The 19,274-nt window shown below is 40.9% G+C and overlaps 1 protein-coding gene across 1 annotated transcript in view; it reads right to left on the bottom strand.

Annotated features, from left to right (window-relative positions):
* VAT1L (vesicle amine transport 1 like) overlaps nucleotides 1-19,274 on the bottom strand; it is a 56,074-nt gene that overhangs the window by 20,869 nt on the left and 15,931 nt on the right. The window contains exons 4-7 of the mRNA XM_038148249.1: nucleotides 14,346-14,488; nucleotides 12,132-12,235; nucleotides 11,247-11,302; nucleotides 9,347-9,541 (exon numbers count right to left, since the gene is read on the bottom strand). Coding sequence (XP_038004177.1) covers nucleotides 9,347-9,541; nucleotides 11,247-11,302; nucleotides 12,132-12,235; nucleotides 14,346-14,488 — 498 coding nt within the window. The remainder of the gene's footprint in view (nucleotides 1-9,346; nucleotides 9,542-11,246; nucleotides 11,303-12,131; nucleotides 12,236-14,345; nucleotides 14,489-19,274) is intronic.

Genomic DNA, 19,274 nt, shown 5'->3' with positions numbered 1-19,274 from the left:
TTCCCTTTTCCCTGCAGTTGGGAAGCTGTTGAGGCACACAAGGGCAAACAGCAGTGACAGCCTGGCCTGCCCCAGAAACACGACCATGACTCACCACTGCACTTTCAACCTCCAGTGTCTCATGCCTTCCACCAACTATTTTCTGCTTCTGTGTCTCCATAACTAATTAATTCTTAGCAGAGTGCTTACTAAGTAGATCAGGAAAGAGCTGTGGCTGCAGGCTGCATTTATGTAAATGGAGAGGTTCAGTCTCAGGCTGGTCAGCTTCTAACCTGTGCAACAGCAAATCTGAGCACAGGATCAATGCTCATCAGAAATACTGCCAAAATACATTTCTGTTTTTGCCACTTCATGCCAGTACAAGAAAATGCCATTCCCCTGGAAGGAAAGAGCTCAGTGACCTTTGGTGGAACTCACACCTCTGTGCATCAGAGCCCCCATTAAGGCACTCAGTCTCAAAAGGCTCCTGGAGATGCTGCGGCACAGCCCAGGGAGGCTGGGGGAGGCCAGAGCTGGCTATTAGAGATTTTCAGGCTGATCCACAATCTTTCCACTACTATGCTGCACGGCACCAGGCAGGTAATGACATCCACCATCTCTTTTGTTATTCATCTACTAAATGTGTACTACAGCGCAGAGAGGCTCGCTGGGCATAAAGGAACATTCTGAAGACTCTAGGCTGTTGTTTAAATACAGGTATTTAACTGGCAGGCTAGAGAAAACAAGCTGAATTTCAAAGGCTGTAAAAAATACTAGAAAGCATAGAGCAGAAACAAATTACTTGTCTAATTAAATTCCTTTCATGTAGCTTGAATTGCATACAGTGTTTATGAATAATATATAGCAATTGAAAAGAATTGACTTCTGCTTACTTAACAAGTCTGAGTTTCCTAAAACAGCTCATTTACCCAATCAGATTTTGTGGTAATCACAGTTAATGTCATGTATCTGAGGCCTTATTACAGAGCCACCATGCCTATACCAAAGTCTTGTCTTGTTTCTATCCCAGGCTTTTAATAAAATCATAACCATTGCCAGCAACAGAGTGTGAATCTTAAAAGACTACTGGGTTATGCTATTGCTTCCTGATAGTGGTAGGAAAGGTAGAATGAATTATGAAGTAACGTGAAGTCCTGTTAAATAGAATTAAATGCATAAGAAAAGCAAATGAAATTTTATAGGCACTTTTTTTATAGGGACTTAATAATTCACCCAAGAGCAGCAAAGTTCCCATAGTCAGGTGTACAAAATGTTTTAGAGGGAAAAGAAAATTGCAATAACTAACTAATCTCCAAGATATGTTTCATTCATTATGTACTTCCAAGATATGTTCCATTCATCTAAGCATACAGCAACAAAATAATTTGGAGTTTTAATTAATATTTATTTCAGATATGCATCTTGGGAAAAAAAAAAACTTTGCCAAGCCTAAATTAAAGATCACCTTACTCATGACCCAGTTTTCATTCCTTCAGAACTTGTGTTCATTATATTTAACACTTGCAAGGTAAAATTCAGGTGGAATAGCTTTCCCCTTAGCCTGGAGAAGAGGAGGCTCCAGGGAGACCTCAGAGCCTCTTCCAGAGCCTAAAGGGGCTCCAAGAGAGCTGGAGAGGGACTTGGGAGAAGGGCTGGAGGGACAGGAGCCAGGGAATGGCTCCCAGTGCCAGAGGGCAGGGCTGGATGGCATCTTGGGAATGAGGAATTGTTCCCTGGCAGGGTGGGCAGGCCCTGGCACAGGGTGCCCAGAGCAGCTGGGGCTGCCCCTGGATCCCTGGCAGAGCCCAAGGCCAGGCTGGACACTGGGGCTGGGAGCAGCCTGGGACAGTGGAAGGTGTCCCTGCCATGGCAGGGGTGAAGTGAGATGAGCTTTAAGGTCTTCTTCAACCCAAACTCTTCCATGAGTCTGAGATCCCTCACAGTTGAAAGATATGGTCTTTCTTTCCAACAGATTTGAAAGCTATTTGGCCTCTGTGTATAATTTGTTTGTGAACACAGAATCAAGCTGCCCTGAATTATTTAAGTTTTGTTCCTCAGTCTGCTTTCCTTACATTTCCATTTTCAAACCTGTTACATCAGAAAGACACAGCTCCATGCATTTTTGTGTGCTTTGATATCTTGTTTTAAGCTTGTGTTAGACCTGTGTGTGCACAAGGAAACAATGGTGATGAACAGATAAAGCATTTAAATTTACTTTGAAGTACAGTGCTCATTTCATCCAGCCAGAGGAACAGAATCCCCACACAGGAAGAACAAAGAGAGTTCCCAGGCAGTATCAGAGAACAGGATATCTGCAGAGTTAACACCTGTCCATCAGGAAAGCTGTTCATGAACAACTGCAATGAAGTTGTTCTGTCAAAGAAATACTCAAAACAAGCAGAATCTGCTCTGTGGTGCTGGAGGAGCAATCACAGCCCAGACACACTGCCAAGCTCGTGGGAGGTTTCACAGAATGAGCTGCACTTCCCTCTTTTGACACCATATGACTGCAAAGTAAATTGTTTTATGCTTATGAAAAAATTATTCTTTTCTGTATTTCAGAGTGGGTTATTACTTTGGTTATAAATTTACTTCCACTTTTATTCTGGTACTCTGTTATTTTGTATACCCTGAAGAATAAACACTGTAGAAGTCCTTGACTTCAAAAAAGGCATAATTTGTTCTGCTGGAGAATGTTTTCATTAAGCAGGAAAGACAAAAAAACCTGCACATATTATTATGACATTGTAACCATTGGAAAAAAAAATTAGACCTGGGCTGGTATTTAGTATTCCTAACAAGATACCAGCCCAATCTGGTATTATTAGATTGCCCTCTTTCTACATTACCAGTAACTAATGGGTCAATTTTCTCTAGGTCTCACTCCAGTGATACATGACAGGCTTTTTGCCCTGAAGCCAAGATCACAGAAATGCATAAATAGCTTTTGATGAAATTAAAGTCTCTCCTTTAGGGGGTTCACTGTTATTATTCTGCTATCATGAGTCTGAGGTTTCCCATCCCCCTGCCTCTCAAGTAATGATATTGCTGATATTTAACAGCCTGCACTGAGATGGTAATTTATAGGAGAGGATGAGTTCAGTGGAAAAGCACAGGTTTACAGTACCTGAATCCTTTGAAGCCAGTGAGCAGTGCTAAAACTGGACATATTGTGATTGCCTTGCCCTCCCCAAAACATGCCATTAATTCTGTATGGAAAATGTTCCTTCATCCAGGTCTTGTCACTGGATTGGAACTCAGTAAAGCTGTAATCTTAAAGTAGGGCTCCTACTCTTTGCCTGCTAACAACACTGACAGCTAATGCAGAGAACAAAGAGTGTGAGAACAGCAACCTATGACGAAATGTGCCTTTTACAGGAAATTTTTGTACCAGCAGGTACCCTATAATGTCACTGGAATGTGATCAGTTGCACTGCATTCCTTTAGCTTCAGGTTCTTAAACACAGCTTGGGTTTCCTTAGCAAACTACCAGAGAAAAGCTCTGGCTTCAAGAGCAGGAAATCTCACTTAGATAATAACTATATTTACAGCCAGACCTACTGATACAGTAATTCCTTTAAAAGGCACATTCTCTCATATGTTGCTGTTCTCACATGTATCTGTTCTCTGCATTATCTATCAGTGTTATTTGCACACAAAGGAAAAATAATACAAACCTTACAGGAAGATCTCTCATAATTATTCAGCCAAAAAATCCCCAGTGACTCAGTGCAGTGTTCATTACAAACTAAATTAAGGTGCAGGGCCCTTTCCAGTTAAAAACATTCTATGTACTGACCACAAGCCACAGTCACTAGAGCTCTCTGATAGTCATATCATGATCTGTAATACTTAGCGCCTGGATTCCACTGATTTTGATCACAGCTGAGTGCCATGGTGTGCTCCTGGGTCTGGGCTATGGTTCTTGCATGACTATTCACTAAGTGAGGTGCTGCTAAAGGCATTATTGCATTACCACTACAAACCAGTGACACCTGGTGACATCCAGCCAGGACACGATCACATCACCCTCTTACTTCTTAAGAGTAAGTAACAACTCTATTGCACAGGTTTCAGTATCTCATCACTCTTCCTGACCCGAAGGCAGCAGCAGCCTTTGATACCATCATTGCTCCACAGCAGGGCACTGCTGCAAATCCTCTGAGAGGGAGGAATGCAGTGAATCCTTTGGGACATGGCACAGACCTGTAGGCAGGACATTTTTCCATAATCTCACTCCATATCACCCACATGGATCAAAATGCCCAAGTCTGAAAACTTTTTGACTGCTGAGAGTCCCTTTTGAAACAAGCAGCTTCAGGTAAAGGCAAAGGTGCCCAGATATTTTGATGACTTTGACCATGACTGGCAGTTCCCGAGCAAGAATTGGTGAGGTTTGTTTTCCACATGCTCAGTGCTAACTTTGACTGCTGGGAATCACCAAAGAAGGCACATGTAACTTCTGTGTCAATCTACCTTGAACATGAATTTTCTTTTGCAACTATAAAAAGATGAAAACCACAGAATTTTAATAGAAAAGTGCAACGTGCATGTTTTTATTCAACCCACTAGATTTTTTTGAGAACTGTCAGTTTTCATCCTGCTTACTAATTGACTACTGTGTAAAGCCAAATACTCACAGACCCTCAGGAGAATGCTGATGCACAAATGCACAGTACAAATTAATCAGAAAGAAGACAAGTGGTAAATAGGCACTAACCAAGAAACAACCAAGAAGATCAAAAAAATATTCACTGAATACAAATTCTGTTTTAAACTCTATTTGTAATGAAATGCAATCCTACCAGACAATCAGCTTTTTACTACAGAGCAGCATTTTAAGCATGTGCCACTACAAATCATCTCATCTTTTAAACACTTGAATGCATAAACAAATAGTCGCAAAGCAGCAAGATATCTCACCAGCAGCTAATTTATTGTATGACTTCATTCATCTCATGATGAGCAATTCCCAAGTTGCATTTCCATTTTAAAGTATCTGTGGATTTTGTTACTGTCTCTTTTAGTTAAATCCTTCTTACTTTTCCACAATAAAGTGGTTCTAATTGCCTACTTGAGACAAAACTTGGCTTTACTGGGATTTATGGATGTAAGTTTGAGATTAAAATTACCCTTCCCAAACAAACAGCAGCAGCTAACACTGCAATACAAATAGTTTTGCTCCACAGCAGCAGTCAAGAGTCTGGATCCAGAGCTGCCTTATGTCAGCACTAATCTGATGCAATGGAGAGAACTGAGTCACTTCTAAGTTCCTCTTTTCAGTAGTTGGCAAATTTGTTTAAGCAGCCTGTGTGGGGTTTCACCCCCGGATTGGGATGACCCCGAAAGATGGAAAAGTCCCTCCTCCAACCCGTGCCTTCGAAGAAAGACTCAGTAGTCTTCTGTTGTCTGTTCTCAAGGTTGTTTATTGTTGGTTATCTACAAGATTCTTCTCCCTGAACTGCTGTGGCCCGTTCAGCAGCTCAGACAAAGGCACTCTCTGCCCTCCCAGGGGCTGGTGCCATCTTTTATATCATATATTACGTACTACATGTTTATGCTTTTTCTCCAATGCCTACTATCTATATTGAATGGTGACTTTCTACTCTAAACCAATCTGTGAGTGCCAACATCACCAAAGACATGGAGGCTAGGAAGGAGAAAGAAGGAGGACAGGGCACACCCAAATCCCTCCATCTTAGAACTCCTGACCCCCATGGACAAAACTTGGACCCCTGCGTACAAGGCTTAAAACCCCCTGTACAGCACTCAGAAATCCTTCCTTTCACTTCGTGACTACTTCTACTATACTATCTAAACTTGTGTGTGTGTGGCTTGTAATTCTTCATACAGAGTTAGTAATTTGCTCCACGGGCTAAGATCAAAACCCCACGTGTGTCTTTGGCTGCATGCCAGGGTCTCAGAGCCCCCTGCCAGCGGCTCTGGCCATCCAGGACACCCAGAGGAGAATCCTGGGTTCCGACAGCCTGCACTGAAGAGGCAGGGCAATGCTTATCCTAAAACAAAGGCCAGTGCAACCAGGAATCCTTCCACAGACTTCGTGGCCTTTGGATGCAGCCCTAAAGCAGAGGAAGGAGTTTTTATCCTAAGGGTAAAAAAACTCGAAGGGTTTTTATCCTAATGAGAATGATCTCATGGACACTCAGGCAAACCTTCATGGTTCAACAGGAACAGTATCAAATTAAGTCCATCTAATAATCTCTGAGGAGTTCTAGCTATAAAATTATTTGACAATCAACTGGACATCATTAACACAGACTGCATAATAGGCAAATGGGAATCTAAGAACTTTCTCTAAGTTCTGTATTATTGCCACTTGAAATTGCCATTACAATATTCTCTCATCAGTATATTATTTAAAATTCAAACTTTGTGCTCCTGCAGAAATTAATAAGAAATAAATGCTGTTCAAGGAACCATACCAGGCTTTTAGAAGAATGAAGTATTTTTTTTACACTTCATGAAGACCGATGAAAACTGACACAAAGCCTGTCTCTGGCTGTTCTCACATGCACTGGAACATAAAGCCCTCAGTTCTGGGGTCATCATGCAAGGAAACCAGCCTTGAGCACAAAGGGGAACACCACTGTGCATATAACTCATTGTCCTCTGTTCTGATACATGGATGGAAACTGATACAGGACTGAAAAGAGCAGCATTTGTACTGTGATACAGCTTTGAAACAAAAACAGGTGTCTTCCAAGTTGGCTTTAGAGAGTCTGCATTAATTTGTGAATTGATATTTCCACAAAGGAATACATGAAAACAAATGCAGCTGCAGAGTGAATAGAGAGAACTGAAGGGATGTGCTGGGGATATGCCTTTCATCCAGAGATCAAACCTATTATGCATGAGATGATACATTCAGGTATTTAAAATAAAACATCTGGAAAGGTGTCCCATGGTGAAGGCTCATTTGAGAATTTTCCTTACAATATATTCATTTGGAATGTTTCATACTGGATTCAAGATAACCTCTAGGGTAGAACTGCTAGACAGAGGACACATGAATTCCCACATGAGGCTCTGGAAAAGGTAATATTCCTCCACAGAAAACTAATCAGCCATTCATTTTCAAGTGCCATGTAGGGAGCCCCCCTTTCTGCCACTCTCTAGTTAATGCACATTCTCAGTGCTCTTATAGGTCAGGAAGTTTCCTTAGGAAACCTGGTCATAAGTTGGTTTAGTATCTAATAAAGCCTACTAGTATCTAATAAAGTATTCTAAATGAAAGACATTTGGAGCTCATCAAGCTTACCCAACAGGAAGTGAAAAACAATCAAATGTCCACCTCTGAAAGGAGATGTTCAAGCTTTGGAATTAAAAACGAAAATCTACCAAAACAGAGCAGAAATGCACCAACCTTTCTTCAGTCTAGTTCCATTTAGTCCTCAGCTATGACACATTCTCTGTATATCATATTAACTTGAGAGTCAGCCCTACGTTATTTTTATGACTACAAAAATATACCCCAAAAATGATAATGCCCTGGATGAGTAATATTTCAGTAATACTTTGCAATCAAATAAACAACTCTTGCACTACCATATCCCTTAAGGTACAGCCCGACGGTTCCTCTGCCAATTCCCAGACAGCTCATGGAAAGCCAGCAGGTGTGACAAATGAGCTGGAGTTTTCTAGACTGTGCTTTACAACAGATGTATTTACACATATCACAATCTACTGGTGGGGATGGTGTGTGCTACTGCCAAATGTTAGATGAAATGTTATCAAACAGAAGTCTCCCAACAAATTCCCATCATGTTGACTACTGAGATCAGCCTGCCATGTGTAATTTTTCATGTTATGGCATGTCCTCAATCAAATATTGTTTAAGCTATTGTTACTATTTTAATTATCCTTCTCTTACTCACCAGTACATGAAAGGTATGTATTTTACATGAACAAAGAAATTGCAGAATGCCTGTCTAGAGACCTGTGCCACTTACATTTTTCAGCTTCTTCATAAGCTTACTTAATAATTAAATTCAAAAAGATACATGAAAACCATTAATCTGATCCCACTTCTGGCTCGTGCTGCTCTGCAAAGGGCTCTCTCCCTTTCAGGCAGCAGCAGAGGATTTGGTCTCGCCTGAGCAGCTGCTCTTTGTCACAACATCTGACATTCCTGGAGGGGGTGGATGCCAAGAAGAGCCCCTCAGTGTCCCCAGCTGCCAGCCCCAGGTGTCCCTGGGTGCTCGTGGTGACAGTGTGGCCTCAGGCAGACCTTTCAGAGGAAAAGAAGGGGGTTCCTGGGGGAGTTGTCACCAGGGAGGAGCCCACAGGGGCTGGACCCTTTGCACCTCTGCCACATGAAGTGGCACCTTGGGATGCACTGGGGCACTTGCAGGGACAGTACAGGACACACTGGGCTCAGAAAACAGCTCACAATCCTAGTAAAATACAGCCACAATCTCAGTAAAATACAGCACTACTCATGGATTCAGCCCGGTGGTGGTTACTATTCCCTCATGGTAACACCACCTACTGTGCTCCAACACAGACAGGGTTTGGTTGCAGCACCCTCTGAACAGTGAAATTCAACACTACAGACACAACCCCGCTCAGCAGAGCTGTCACAGACACACATCCTAGGGATGTGCCAGGCTCAGTGCACTGCACAGACACATAAACCATGAGTATTAATCTGCTGGTGCTCTATAGTTGTGTTGTTTCTTCATATGGTAATGTCTGTTCACACCTCCAAAAATACTTCTCTTCCTTCACCAGCATCTTAACTATAAATGCCTCAAACAGCACTTTGAACAAGGGGTTTGCAACTGCCCAGGCTGTCAGCAAGTTAGTTTCTCTACATGTCTTTAAGGAGAGCTGAGCAATTAGAGGAATTAAAAAAAGAACCATAAGAAATCCACAGTCCACAATTGCAGCTTGCATTTAAAGTGAGTTCTGATTTCTTTGTCTGGCACGTTTTAATAAATGCCAGAAAACCTGCAAACTTCCAAGGTCTGCTAGCACAACTGTGGCACTGAAAGTAAAGCTTGTGTATTAAAATGCATTCTGAGGGAAAAAAATCTAAGTTGTTTTCAATTCCTTTGTTTGCATTTCACTCTGCACTTGTTAGTCATGTGTTTCATGCACTTAGGAAAAGGAAAGTTTTCTAAGATTTAAAAACCATGTTTATTATTAGCATTTTCAATAAATATATACTTAGTAGAGAAATATGTGGATCACTCTGGATCTTGGATTTCCCAAATAGCAGGGGCTCTAGAGGCAACTTAGGCAAACACTAAAAAGCAGAACACATTAATAACTAGAAAATATGTTTAAATATGATTTTACTTCTAAAAGTGCATATTTTCAGAAAATTCATAATGAGGACTCCTACCTCTTCCAAAGCCCATAATGAATCAACCACAGGCTTGATCTTCTTACTGTTGTACAGATTTAGGAGTTTGTCCATCACACCCTTGATCAGGCCACCTCGATTCTGTTTGAAAAGTAGATTCAACAGGGAAAATCCAGCAATGACTTTGTTCTCCTCATACAGCTTGATAGGATTTACTTTCTCAACCTGCCACCACTGGAAACCAATAAACAACAGCATGGTTAGAGAAAAACATTTTTCAAGAATTGTACAGGAAAGTTCACAGGCAAGCTGTCTGTGCAGATGTGATGAATGACTCAGCTGCCAGGTCCGAAGCAGCAGCCAAGAGAAGCAGCAAGGGTTTGATTCAAGGATGAGGAAAGGAAGTGTGCAGCTGACTGACAAGCAGGAATAAAACACAAACTCGTGTTGGAGGAGGTCAGGGTGTGAGAAGGATGGTGAACACGTCTGGGTTTGTAAGAGGGTCTGGAAGCAAGGAGTTTGGATTGCCTCCCCCTTTCTGCTCTCCTGCTATCTCCAGACAGCCACTGGAGTGCCCAGAGGTTCACTGGCAGCTCCTGTTGCTCATGAATCTGCTCAAAACCAAGGGAACCAGGCACTGCTATCAGCTGCCAGTTACTTTACATCCATTATTATGTTTATGACACTTGAGCATACCTCATAGTATCTGATGAAAGGATTTTATTTCATTTAGCCCAAGAGCATCATTGAGAGTGAGAGATGCCACTTCCCTGCAAATTTCATTTGAATGGGTAAATTTTTAATTAGAATTTTCATACAATTTTTATGAGTTAATTTTGCAGCATAATTACATAGAGAAACTAGTTATACTTGTATACAAAATTGGTATGTTTTTTTTATTCCTTCAATTTATTCATATTTATTCTGTCAATAAATACCAATACCATCTGAAAAAGACTTCAGCTGTCATTTATTTCATTGGGCTAACCTACCCTACACATTACATGCATCTGGATATTCTTACATTGCCAGTGAAAAGGCTGCATAGCAATGATTATCTTGTTTTTGGCCACAAGTGTGTGACAATGACAAGGATCCTCCACTACAACCATGAAGACAATGTAGGAGGCAAAGAATAGTTCCTTGCTACAGTCTCTGACTTATCTTGTTTTCAGCTACACAGAGACTTTTGAAGCCAATTCCTCCTGGGAAGGGGGTGTTGCTGGAAGCTCTAAATGAGATTTTGGCAAAAAGATCATAGGACAGATGTTCAGAAAAGACTTTTCCCTATGTTTTTCCTGTATGAAGGAATTGCTTTCACTCCTGGTTAACTTATTTCTTGCTGGCAGTTTATATGATTTATTTCCCTACTTTTGATCTCTAGAATTTCTGCAAAGATTTCTGTTGTAGTAAGCTGAAGAAAAAAAAAAAAAAAGAAGTTTGAATTTGTTGACATCATCAATTAGGAAACAAATGGCACATCATCATCTCTTTGATGTCACTTGAACATGGAGAACTGAAAAATGCTTTTCTGTATGAAACAAACTTCTGAAAAGCTGGAATTGACTGGACACAGGCCCCATTTAAGAGATACATCTCCTTTAATTCACTGCATGGTCCTGACAGCGTTTTCAGATACAAGAAACCTTCAGGGTACAGTTAATCATATCCATGGCTGTGATATTTTGCCACAAGTAAATAAATAAAGCAGTCTAAAGGTAGCAGTGTAAGAGATCTATGTCTCACAGATGATTTCAATGGCAATGTGAAATGCACACGGATCCCATTCTGGTCTAGCTGCGCTGCCAGAAGAAAACATGGCACAAACCCACAACATCAGAAGTAACAACTCAGTAGAGATAAATGAAAATGAGGAAGATGAAAATGCTAAAGAAAAGACCAAAGTTAGAGGAAGCAGCACCATCACAGAGACACTTACTGATTTTGCAAAACTGAAGAAGCTTTTTGTCTCCCCAGTAACCATGTTAGATGAACCTGTAAAGATGAGCACATTCACACACAACTTGTTATTACAAGCTACAGCAGACCATTTAGTGCATGTAAAATCATCTCTATGATTCATATTTAAGAAAAAAAAACATGCCCAGGTTTAAAAGAGATTAGGCGAAATACTTTGAGAATAAAAAATAACAAAGAGGCCAAGGCAACCAAGCCCTCCAGGCTCACAGGAATTCTGAGATGACACTGGCAATCTATCAAATTGTCAGGGACAGGTTATGTTCTGTTGGGCATCTGCCCATAAATACAGCAATCCCTTCAGCTGAGCCCTCCAACAGGAGCTTCCCCACACAGCAGGGCAGCCTGGCACAGGGGAGATGTGTCTGCTCCATGTGAGGAGCAGTCCACAAACAGGAGTGGAAATTTGTGAACAGAAGCCTGGGTTGGATTCCTCAAAGTCATGTCAAATAAACCCAACAGCATTCTTCCTGAAATTGTCCTTCAAGCCTCTCTCTCACAAAAACTACACTGACGTTTCCTTGGCCACACAATGATTCCCAGAATGAGAGATCCAACCTTTCTCCCACGCTTCTCCTGTACCACCCAATGATGCTTAACAATCTGTACTGCAGGTTCACTTTCAATTTTGCATTTACTTTTCTAAATATTTTTTAATTTTTTTTTGTATTACCATATATTTATCAATAATTTAGTCCATGGTCAGCTTCACTAAAACTCTTGACTGGAATGATCAAACTGAGCAAGCATAGCATGTCAAGCACCAGTTCTGGAAGAAGGACTATGGATGCTTTCAAGCTCTGCAAAGCTTTAGTTTTGAAATGTGTACCTGCTTTTTCCCACTCACCATATAAAATGTAAGTTCCAAGTGGTTTGAGAAGACTGAGGCCTTTCCCAGTATTTTCTCCACAAAGACAGTCCAAAACAATATCTACTCCATCTGCTGAGATTCTAAAACAAGGAAAAAGCTCTTACTTTGCAGTAAGATACACAGGGCTGGTCAGGCTGGGTGTTAACAAAACACTAACATTTTCCAGGTACTTTAGAAAGGATTCTGAAGCTGAGACTTTGACTGTGAAAACTTTACCCTCATCAAAATACATTTCAGACTCATTCAGTGGCACAGTGCAAGTTTTTCAGGCTGGCCAACCCATCCCTCTTAGGCATTAAAGAGGGGAAAACCATCTTGTTCCCCCTTTTTCAGGGATTTCAGTAAAATTATATTATCAAAAGACAGGCAACAGATACAAAGTTCTTTTTTGATTGAATGCAAATATCAGAGAATGCTTGTATTGTGAACAGAGAAAAAAGATATTTTTCTAATTCACATCTAGCATTATTTTTCTGAATTTGTAAGGAAACAGATCTTATCCTAATGTCTTTTCAGACAAAATTACTTGTAAAGTTATTTGCATAGTCTTCTTCTTCAGAAATTTTAACAACTAGCTATCAGCTAAGACTTAAATCAAGCATAAAGAGAAGTCACCAAGAGCTAGAAATCCAGCACAAGTGTTACAATCAGGCCATTTTGTACTGTTTCAATAAGCAGTTTGCATATGTATAACTTTCCAACAGCTCTGTCAATGCAATGTCAATATGATGCTGAAGAACAAAAAAATATACACCAAATATCCCGATTTAGGCTTGTAATGCATCTTTCAGCTTCCTCACAAAACAGAGGTGAGACCCAGATATCCATTGGTTACAAACAGCAGCAAAACCAGGCAACTTCACTCCCTGGTACTGCTGCCCCATTTGGACAATGAATTCTTCCATGCAGGCCACTGGACGAGCCTCCAATGTAAAGGAATGAAAATTTTACAGTGAAACAGCTTCTGGTGGCTTCTCTGGCTGAACTGCTTCCTCACCCCCTATGAACATTTCCACGTTCATAACATCTCTCATGGATTTTCTTGGGTTTTTTTCATTTGCTTGGAGTCACTGGTGGTTGCTTTGGTTTCATTCTGTTTTTTGAGTTTTCTCCCTGCTGAGTGCCCCAGTGACCTGCAATAAAGCAGGCTCCTACCACTGTCCTTTCTCCATCACAGCTCCATCCTCTTCTGCTCACAGACTTTTAAGGAGTGAACACTTTAAGCAGAACCCAGTACACAGCTAATATCCATCAAACCAAACAACTACACCATTGCCCTGGCTGCCGCTGCCAGGAGACAATTTGTCAAAGCAGCATTCTCAGAATTACTGCTGCAGGTTTATTAAAAATCTTTTCAATGCAAAGGGGAAATGGAAGGATCTGAGTAACAAATCAGAGTACTGGCACATTCTACGGGGTGCCACTTCTGTCTTGCAATCAGGACTACTCACTGAGCTGATATTAAACACCTCTGTGCCAGGAAAGAAGCACAAACTACCTTGTTACACCCGTGGTTTTTTTATTTCTTGTACCCACCCTGATTTGTTCTACAATACCAGCCTGCAGTGCTAACAGCCCAGAGAGAAGTTCTGCCACCTCCACCAACACCAGTATCAACAGTTACACAAACTGAAAAACAAAGTGTTTGAGAGCACATAAACAGAAACACACATGATGACTTCAAAAGGCAACAGGATGATTTTAATCTGAATGCAAACAAACAAAATCTAAGGATCTGAAATTAAAGCAGACATCATGTGCTCTGATATCAATCCCTGGCAGAGGATAAAAACCCAGGCAGATAAAAGCACACCAGAGAACTCCAAAACCTGGATACCTTACAAATCCACTGAAAATATCTTATTTGGGGCATTACAGGGAGCAAGTACATATGCAAATGAAGGCAAAGTACATCCTTCTGTTAAGACCTTTAAGTTTCTTTCAATTAATTGACTTTGCTCACAACAGATGTCCAAATAGGGACAGGGATTGAAAAATTTCTTGTTGCTTCTCAAGACATAGGGAGATGCCTACTATCCTGTCCCTAGTGGACAGATGGAATAACTGGAATAAACTACAACTCCCAAACTCACAAATGTAGTATCTTCCCATAAATATGATCAGCCTGGTGCCTTTCGTAGTGTTTTGCCAGATACTATACAGACCTGACTCAGGAAAACACAAGATTACCTTTTAACTTCTTGAACATAGTCTGCGTTCCTGTCAAACAGGTGAGTTACCGAGTTTTTGATCGCTTCATGTTTGAAAGATGAAGCTGTTCCAAAAACAGTAACATTGGGAATGGTTGAACAGAGCTGAGCAACAGCTTGACCCTGCAAACACATTATTATGTTAGTTCACTGACATGGAAATTGGTTGACAGAGTTTGCAGCTGCCCATTCACTCCTGACACAGCAAAACCCGAGACCAAGCATGTGCAAGCGCTTCCCAAACTAGTTTATTTCCACTGAAATGCAGTTCAGGAACAGGAAAAAAGACACCTAAATCACAAAGATATTCTGAGGACAAAGCAGTCCTAATACAATAGGATCATGTCTCCTTATGGTCTCGGTGGGAGACAGCAAGCTGCTGTAACAAGTGCTGCATAATAGAGAAAATCTGCTTTGCCTCTTATTGATAACAATAGCTATTACTGATTATTCAAAATGCAGGAATAGCCCCCAATCACACTAAGAGAGGTCTGCTTAGGCAGGGCCCCAGAAAAATCTGATCAACAGCAAAAGGGATAAAACAGCCTAGAGCATGTCCAGGAAAATCATTCTTCCTCCTGGTGTGGGCAGGAACCCAGGGGTGTCCATCAGATGCTATGCCAGCCTTTAGGTAGCATTTGGAGCATTAAAGGATTGGTGCAATCAGATGTCTGTATTTTGAGTTTCCAGTTTTGGGCCCCAGAAGGCCTTTATTGAATTTTAACCTCTAATTTCATGAGGCTGAGAGAAGGGAAGCTTAACAGCTGAGCCATCTAGATTTCAAAAACCATTCTAAAAGTTCATCTTACTATGACCCCAGGTTTTTTTTTACTCTTAAAGCACCAACAAAAGGAAACCAGATGTTTGGTAGCCACACCCAACCTCTCCTTGCAACCACATTATTCCACTGGAGCCAGCACAGTTACATGGATATATCCAGAAGTTAAAAAAATGGCACTGTCATTCTAACAAACACTGTCAGATGGAATCCAGCAGATTCTTACATCTACAGCCTAAAGTTTATCCTTTGTAAACTGTATGCATGACTAGTAAAACCACCCAGGGACTAACACATTTCTGTTCAGTCCAACCAGAGACCCTGATTATTAGTTGTACATCCCAGTAATTAGCACTTGGGTTTTATTTAGAGCAGGATAATTAGCTAACCCTGCCTAGCCTGGAGGTCTTGGCATCCTGGTGTATTCTGCTGAATGTAACTCCAAGCCGAGCATCACCAGAGAGGGCAAGGCTATTATTTATGTATGGTGGCACCCAGGAATTTCAGAGTGGTTTCCTGCTGGGTTACTCAGAAAATGCCTGCTCAGCAAGGCACAGCTTAGGAGATCCTTTAGACAGGCAAACAGACACAGAAAAGAGAGCAAGAGAAGGGATCATTCTCATTCCTACATTGCAGATGAGGGACGGAACACCACAGCAGATTGAACACCTTGTCCAGCAGCTCAGAGAAGCTCACAGGTAACAATGCTTACTCCTGGCATGGTAAATCCAACCCCAAATCAAAAATGACCTCTTCCTTCTAAAATTATCCATAATTTTCCTGGGTTGGAATCCCTAATCTCTCAAAAATCATAGGAAAATCCATTTCTGAGGGGCCTCATCTTGAGAGATGTAATGTTTTCAGGGAGAAGAAAATGTTTCACTATTCTCATATTTCATTTCTCTATTACTTACCATCTCATTCTAAACCATTCCCAGATTTTAGCCTCCACAATAATGAAACATAAAATTAAAAGAAAAAAAATGGGGATTTTTTAGCTGTTCTTTTCTTAGTAATTTTCATAAGCAATCCTCTTTTTTCTCACTTTATGCATCTTGTAGCAACCCAACACCCACTGTGATTTAGATAAATCAGTAATTTATAATGCATGGTAGTTGAATGAAATTCTGACATTATGGATCTATTCTCTAATTAGTTTTGTGCATTTTCAATCTAACTTGGGCAGAGAAGGGCTAATGAATATATCCTGAATCAAAACCACTGAATGTTTAAAAGGTCAAATATTCAAGAAGAAAGCATGTTGATTTTTATCCTTCAGAAGACGATTAACATTTAACAAACTGACAGTCAGATGAATAGGAGAAATGCACAGAAACATTGGGATGTGAATAACCTATTTTTCTCAACCTGACTCAAACTCCATAGTTCACCTCTCCCTCCCCCCAGAGATAAGCTTATCCAAAATCCCAGATCAGCTGGGAATGCCTTCCAGCTTTCTGTAGGTATTTGAAGCCTACGACTGACTCATATGACCAGTTCTTTTATAATTGGATGAAGTGTTTCGAGGCAATTCCACAAAACACTCTTCTGCAGGTTTCTGAAATCTTAATTTGAAGTTGACTTTTACTTATTTCTGTGCAAAGCATTTTTAGCTGCTCTATCAGAAATCTAGGAAAAAAGGCTGATATTGGACAGTTCACACTTTCCCACCAGAACAGGAGAACTGAACTCAACCTAGGAACTCAACCATTTCCCTAATTTCTGTGGAATTCAGCTAAGCTCCAAAACAGCACTGTGGCTATGCAAGTCACTCTTAAGTCTCCTTTCTAATCCCTCAAATCATGCAGCTGCCTCTGGATTAGTCACCACTGTTGAGCAGGTTACACATTTTCATTGCAAACACTGAGACAGCGGTGAGAATACGCACGATTCACAAATGAAGCATCCACAAAGGGTTTTGCTGCTGAAGCCCTGTCCTGTCACTTGGATCCCGACAACTGCTCTGTGGCAAACAGGGACACGAGGCTTTTCTGCCCAGGCAACACCACATCAACTCTGCTACCAGCCTCTCTGGCTTTGGAAGCAAGAACCATGTTAGCAGAAATAGTGTATGAACTCCAAAACCTTCCAAGAGGGTGCTAAATTACACAAGCATGGGTTGAAAAATATTCTTCACATATCTAATTTTTTTATATACAATGCCAATTTTTACACAGAAGTACTGACTGGATTCTTGCTTTCTGAACCTAGGAAAACTAGTAAGTTTTAATGGCAAAAAATAATTATCAATTGGACAATTAATGTTACCTGTAATGGAATTTAGCAGTCTTTGGGAACAGAAAATAAATCAGGCGATTCACTCAAGAGATAGACATGGTTACACAATATTGCCTTAGAGTGGAAATAATCTCATTTAATATACTCATATATTTTATATGCTACTTATCACAGAATCATAGAGTCCTTCTGGATGGAAAAGACCTCTAAGACCATCAAGCCCAGATACCAACTCAGCACCATCACCTTGCTTTCTCACTAAGTCATCCTGAAGTGCCACATCCACACATTTTTTGAACACTTCCAGTGAGGCAGAACATCATGTGGTGAAATCTTAGAGAAATTAATGGCTTGGATTGAATAGCTTAGATTGAAGAAATTAATAGCTTGTGGAATAAAGGATGTCTGCTAATGCTGGATGTGTCTCCCCAGCTTCACATTCTGCTTGATGGATTCCTTTTCAAGGTATCCTGTGAATTCATAAAACCAGTATGTTGAACCTAATCTACACATATGATTATTACAGAAATTAATATAAATTTATAGCCTTACAGTCGTTTTAGATCCAGGAAAAAAAAATTCTTCACATTCCATTGCTTTAAAACCCAAGTCTAAGCTTGCAGGATTGGAAACTTCTCATACCAAGATAATCACCTAAAAGAATGGAAAAGTAGTTTCCTAGGAAGTAACAATGAAATAGACTGTTCAGTGCATTTCAACAATTTCAAAGAAAAAAAAAGTCATCAATATTTAAAAGTCAATATAGAAAGCATGAATAGAATGAAACTTACTAATCTAATTACCTTGTTAACACAAACTTGATGCTGGATGAAATATAATAAGGGGTACAAGTGAGAGGCTTTCCAGAAGGGTCTGATCTAATGCCACCAGCCTGACGTGCCACCTGCACACTGAATTACAGCAGGTATGGGAAAGAATCCTTTCAAGAAAGCATCTTTTTTGCTACTATGTAAACTGAGGGCAGCCTAATAGCAGGAGAGAATAAACCATGTAAAAGATACCACCCTGCAAAACTGCATCAGTAAAGAATTACCATTTCTGTGATATATTTCTGCAGCCTAAAAGTGCTACAGCATTTTTAAAAGGAGCATTCAGACTTCATATTGCACAAGAAACTTGTCTGGGACCAGATGTGAGAAGAATCCAAGTTCCAAAATGCTTTCATTCCACCTAAGCATACCTGAAGGCGCTGTGAAGTATACTCATAGACAGTAAGAAAACTGCAAGGGGAATCATCTACTGATCTTGTGGCATCAGGAAAACTCTTCCCTGGTGTTAGGTGAAGTCTGATATGCAACATTTCATCTCCTGAAGGTGTCATTTCCCAATTACAGCAGAGGAAATTGGAAACCAAACACTGGGCGAACATTGCAGAGTGGACAAACTAAAATGTGATTATTGGACAAGCATAAGGCAGCATCTGCTACACTCAGAGCACCACAAATGAGTTTTGGAGTGGAGGCGGGGGGGAGTGACCCTGAGATAATGATCTCTCTCAGCCTCAAAACATTTTCTGCAACAATTAGCAGGGTGTGTTTTTCTTACCCCTTTGCAAAATTGTGCAGCTGAGCTGCATCAAAAACTCAGGGCTGAATCTTCCATCTGGCACAAATCCTCTGCAGCTCAGTGAAGCTACCCGAGCAAAACTCTACCAGGGGAAACAAACTCCACCTGGAAAGGCAGAACAGCCCGGGGAGAGCTGAGCCCTGCCTGTGACCTGGCTCTGCGGGTGGCCTGGTGACAGGACATGTCCTCTGGGGAGTGCAGGGCTGCCAGAGGCCAAAAGAAAGGGCCTTCAAAGGCTGCAGCTTGCTTTGCTCAGGGAAATTGCTTTCTGTGCATGGCTCGCTGGGCTTTTGTGTTCGATGAGCC

Source organism: Motacilla alba, chromosome 11, assembly GCF_015832195.1.
Source record: "Motacilla alba alba isolate MOTALB_02 chromosome 11, Motacilla_alba_V1.0_pri, whole genome shotgun sequence".
NCBI lineage: Eukaryota > Metazoa > Chordata > Aves > Passeriformes > Motacillidae > Motacilla > Motacilla alba.
This window is presented reverse-complemented; position numbering and strand designations above follow the sequence as displayed.